Source organism: Sus scrofa, chromosome 7 (assembly GCF_000003025.6).
Source record: "Sus scrofa isolate TJ Tabasco breed Duroc chromosome 7, Sscrofa11.1, whole genome shotgun sequence".
NCBI classification, from domain to species: Eukaryota; Metazoa; Chordata; class Mammalia; order Artiodactyla; family Suidae; genus Sus; species Sus scrofa.
Window position 1 is genome coordinate 78,895,208 of NC_010449.5, and position 5,619 is coordinate 78,900,826.

The following is a 5,619-nucleotide window of genomic DNA, read 5'->3' on the forward strand; positions in this document are numbered from 1 at the left end:
GAATGATATGTTATTTTATTTAAAATATGTTTAATTCTTCTATAATTTAAAATATGTTTATAGATAAAATAATGCTCATGGATTTTTTTGGTAGCAACATTTATGACAAAGTGAACATTGAATCAGGACAGTCAGAGACCTTCCACTTAAACATTTCTAAGCAATCTAAGGTATTCAAGATTGTGGATTCCTACTGCAGTATTGACACAGGCTGGTCTTCATAAAAGATTCCCCTTTAGCTGTTAGACCAAAAAGGAGTAGAGATGAGCAAACTCTCCCTTCCTTTTATTATTTATCCTTTTCTGGCCCTATATTGTCCCTGGGGGTTGCCTCTCAGGAGCCGCAGGGACAATCACAGTGCATCACTCAATCCCCAAATGAGTTTTACTTTCAGTGATGAGTGTAAAGGTGAAAGAACCTCCCTGAATCTGTCAGAGACTGTCACCTAGTAATGGCCCCCTGATTTCCTGTTCACCTGACACCTCCAGAGAGTTTCTGGGTTTAAAACACCAGCTCCATGTTGGATGTCACCAGTGGCTTCCAGGATTCTGGAGCTCCTCTTTCTTCATGTGCTTCTTTATGTGACAGCTAAAATTCACTCCAGGGAATCCCCAAATCCCAGGTACCTTGCCAATCACCCATTAAGAATAACCTGCCTGTTATTCTTACTCAGTAGAGGAGTCTTACTATTTGGTCTCCTCTATTCCACCTACAGGCCACTCAGCAGAGGAACTGATGCTCACTGGAGTGGTCTACTAGCCTACAGACTTCAGGGTGTATTTGAACCACTTGGGCTCTAATGCAGCATTCACGTTCCTGGGCCATCCCCACAAGTCTATCTCATGCCAGGCCCTGTGCCAGCAGATTTTACTTGCAACATGTGAGGGAGGCATTACCCCTTTCATGGGACAAAACAGAAGTTTACAGAGAATTATGGAGTTGGCTATAATTCATCTAGGTGTTTTATCTTTCAAGGGACTAGGGTAGCCCTAGTGAAAATTACATTAGCTGTTATTAAATTGTTATGCTTTTTCCTCATCAGGTCAACATTAAAACAGACACCCTTTTATTTTTTTAAGCTGATTTTTTAAATAATGTTGTCACTTAAAGCACTCTACTTGATAAAGATGATTTGAACGTTAGTTTCTAGAGTGACAAGAAAAGTTAATCTTTGCCCTTAAGAAGCTCACAGTCTAACCAGCCACTGTGATCAGACAAAAGTCCTAGGGAGTCTATGGGGCAAAAATCCCACTCAAGGGTGGAACTTCAGAAGTGACTCATTTTTAGCTAAGTAAGTAATTACATTGACATCCTACACTGGGAGTGTTGTACAGTCTTGGCCGAGTTGATTTCTGTGGGAAGGAGAGATGAGGATGTGTTCTGAACTTACTTCTTTAGTTAAGCACTCTGATTCTCTTCAGCACTGGCTTCCCTTCTCCAAGCTTTGTGCACATTGACCCAGTGCCACAGGTGGCAGGATAAGTGTCATCATTTCTTTTTCTTTCCTTTTATTTTTTAGGGGTCTCACTGTGGCATATGGAGGTTCCCAGGCTAGGGGTTGAATCAGAGCTGTAGCTGCTGGACGCCACAGCTACAGCAACACATAATGTGAGTTGCATCTGCGACCTACACCACAGCTCAAGGCAACACCAGATCCTTAACCCACTGAGCAAGGCCAGGGATGGAACCCCTGTCCTCATGGATATAGTCAAGTTCGTTAACTGCTGAGCCACAATGGGAACTCCAAGCCTCATCATTTCTTATTCAAACTGACTGCAGCCACAGGCTTTTAAGTGCATGCTTACCCATACCTCAAACTCAGGCTGGGAGCAATTCAGAGGAAATATTTAGTTTCCATTTACCACCCACCTTTGGGTCTACTCTCTTTTCAGTGCTAACTCAAGGACATTCCAAGGTTATACTTTGGAGAATTTCTAGAGTTTTTAGAATTTCTAGAGTATCTGGGGTTTCATCCTTCATTTCAAAAACCTTGTCATACCCAGCTCAATTATCTGTTTACATTAAGTATCTGTTAATTTTCTGCCATTTTAACGATAGTCTATCTTCTTTAATATGAACTTCTTGGTGTTACAATAGTGTCTTTCCAAATCAGTCCCAAATCTTTTTATTTTTAGTCTGAGATGACATGTAGCTCAGAATCCATTCTTCCATGAAACTGTATCTCTCCAAGACATTGTGGGAAAGTTAGCCTTTCTGAAAATGTTGTTTTCCCCAGAAGTTTCAAGACATTTCTCCACTCTAAGATTAGACACTGTATGTGTTTCTATTATTCTTCAAATTTCCTTGCATTTTCTCTCTTTCCTTTCAGGTGTACAGCATAGTGATTCAGGGTTTTTACAGATTATACTCCTTTAAATGTTATTATAAGCTAATAGCTATATAATATATCCTTGTATACAATATATCCTTGTTGCTTATCTGTATTATACATACTAGTTTGTTATTCTTTTTTTTTTTTTCTCTCTCTTTTTTTTTTATTTTCCCCCTGTACAGCAAGGGGGTCAGGTTATCCTTACGTGTATACATTGCAATTACAGTTTTTTCCCCATTATTATACATACTAGTTTGAATCTCTTAATACCATACCCCAAACTTGCCTCTCTCCCCTTTCTTTTTCTCACTGTTAAATATCAGTTTGATTTCCTTATCTGTGAGCTGTTTTTGTTCTGCTCTATGATTTGTATTATTTTTTAGATTCCATGTATAATTGATATCATGTAGCATTTGTCTTTCTTTAACTTATTTAACTAAGCATAATATTCTCTTGGTCTGTCCACATTGCAGCAAATGACAGGATTTCATTTTTTTTTTATGGCCAAGTAATAGTCCATTGTATATACATACCCCGTATTTTCATTTTTCCTTTCATATGTGATAGTCTCATAGATACACAAAAAGCATTTTACAGAGTTCAATAGCCGTTTATAATAAAAATTCTCCATAAAGTGGTATAGAGGGAATGTACCTCACCATAATAAAGGCTACATATGACAGAACCACAGCTAACATCATACTCAGGGGTGAAAAGTGAAAGATTTCTCTCTACAAAAGGAATAAAACAAATATGTGCACTCTCATCATTTACTTAGGATAGTATTGGAAGTCCTAACCAGAGCTGTTGAGCAAGGAAAAAATATGTATCCACATCAGAAAGAAAGAAGTAAAATGTCACTATTTGCAAATGACAAGATATAATGTACAAAGAACTCTAAAAACTCCATAAAAAACTGGTAAAACTAACAACAATGAATTCAGTAAGGTGAAAGGATACAAGATTAATATATAGAAAATGATGGCATTTCTGTACACTAATAATGAAATAACCAAATGAGAAATTAAGAAAACAATTCCATTTCTAATTGCATCAAAAAATCACAAATATCTAGCCAATGTTATTAGTCTGTCTTTTTAGAATAAAATAACTGCTACACTCTGGCAAGGTAGACTTTCTTTAAAATTGAGTCTTTTTTAACAGGCACTATCTTCCAGTGGAAAATTTCTGGTTTACAGTATGAATCTCCAGGTCAGTCTGTCACCTCTATTACATGTGCTTCAACTCAGTAATACGAAGGAGACTTCTATCCTCTATTTAGAAATTGAATTATATATGGTGGGGCTGATTGGTTTAGATACATGAAGTTTCACTTTCTTGATAGTGTCTTGAAAATGGAATTGTTAAAATATTTTTCTTAAATAAGACTACTGAATCTTGTGGCAAGTGATAGGATGATAATCAGTACCCATTACAATAGCTTCTTAATAAAACTTAATGAATGGAGGTATCACTTATGTCTTATTAAGGTAAGTTGCATTTGAAATATGAAATTTAGCTCTCATTTGTATTTTATTAACACGTCCTTCAGTCCCACATACTTTCTTTAGGGCAGCCTTCATCTCCTTGTTCCGGAGGCTATAAATTAGAGGATTGCATAAAGGTGTTATCACAGAATAAAATAAAGTCACAAGTTTTTGCATTTCCACTGGGTGTTCTGATCCAGGGCTAACATACATCACCATAACAGAGCCAAAAAAGAGGATTACCACAGCCAGATGAGAAGCACAAGTGGAGAAAGCCTTGCGCTTGCTCGCTGCCGAGGGCATCCTTAGCACAGCCAGAATCACCAGAGCATAGGAGCAGAGGATGAAGAGAAAGGGGCCAATCATGAAAACGGCATTGAAAGTAGAGTAAATGAATTGTGTGGTGGTGTCTTCAGAACAGGACAGCATCATCAATGGGACAGGATCACATACGAAATGGTTGATGACATTTGGGCCACAATAGGGCAACTGAGAAATGAGAATGACCGGGGTTAGGAAGAGGATGAACCCACAGGACCACCCAAAGACGATGAGGCCAGTGCACAGTTGTTTTGTCATGATGCGTGGGTAGTGCAGAGGACAGCAGATGGCAAGGTACCTGTCAAAGGCCATGATGCAAAGGTAGAAGCCCTCATCACACCCGAAAGAGAAGAAGAAATAGAACTGTGCAAAACAGCTCACAAAGGAGATGGACTTGCTTGTGGACAGGAAGTTGGCCAACATGTTAGGGACAGTCGTGGTGACATAACATATTTCCAGGAGAGAGAAGTTCCCCAAGAGGATGTACATGGGGGTGTGAAGGCGCCGATCCCACCGCACAGCGCAGACAATGGCTGTGTTCCCCATCAGGGTCAGGGTGTAGGCTACTGAGAAGAGCCCGAAGTAGAGGAGCTGCATTCGTGGGTGTGAGGGGAAGCCGAGGAGGATAAAGTGGCTAACGGTGTGGGTGGTTTCTCTGCTGGACACATTCATTATTCTGGAAGACATGGAGATGATAATGGATACTGCACTTCAGTGGAGTGTGCAGGTTCTTCCTGAAAACACCTACTGCCTTTATCTTTTATAAGTTGTTAACAGACTTCCTTAAGCAACTATAACTATGACATTCATGATCCAGACCCTGAACACATATTATTTTAAAAAGTCACAATAATCAAAAAGAGGGAAAAACATAAATTGGAGACAAAATTTTACCTTTTGAGAATGCTAAACTTGTTATGAGGAATGTAAACTTTTGTGATTCTGATAAATTGCCTATATTAATCTCCTCTTTCATCTATTTACCCGCGCTATTGATCTTATATTTCTGTGCATGTGTTCTTTCAACAGTACTAAGGATACTTGTTTCTTTATGATTTGTAAGTGATATAATAATAAAACTGAAAGCAAGGTATTGTAAAGCACTCTGTTCCAATGTGGTACCATGGTAGAACCTAAATCTCATTCTCACTTTCAGTTCCTCCAGCTTAGTCAAGGTGTAATGAGCTGAATATGACAATTAAGAAAAGGAAGAGCAGCCTGTCTCAGTGACTGGACAAGTTCAGTGTTCCTGATGTGGTATCCAAAATCAAGTTAGTTGAAAGAAAAAATAATACATATATTTATATATAATAATAATATATAAAAATAATACATATATTTATATAGAATATTATATATTCTATATATATATAATGTGTCTGTGAGGATTTTCATAATGCTTTATTCATAGCCCCTTTCATGTCCTTCATTTTAGACAGAACTTTGGTATCTTTTTACATCCCACTATCTCATTAAGCC

General features: G+C 38.1%; 1 protein-coding gene across 1 annotated transcript; it reads right to left on the reverse strand.

The window, feature by feature from the left end:
* On the reverse strand, positions 3,808–5,253 carry LOC100524322 (olfactory receptor 11G2-like). The gene has a single exon (XM_003128788.2). The coding sequence runs from the start codon at positions 4,825–4,827 to the stop codon at positions 3,808–3,810; it is 1,020 nt and encodes a 339-aa protein (XP_003128836.2). The 5' UTR covers positions 4,828–5,253.

Excerpts from the sequence above, each read along its gene's own strand:
- LOC100524322 (XM_003128788.2), bottom strand. The coding sequence starts at position 4,827 with ATGTCTTCCAGAATAATGAATGTGTCCAGCAGAGAAACCACCCACACC.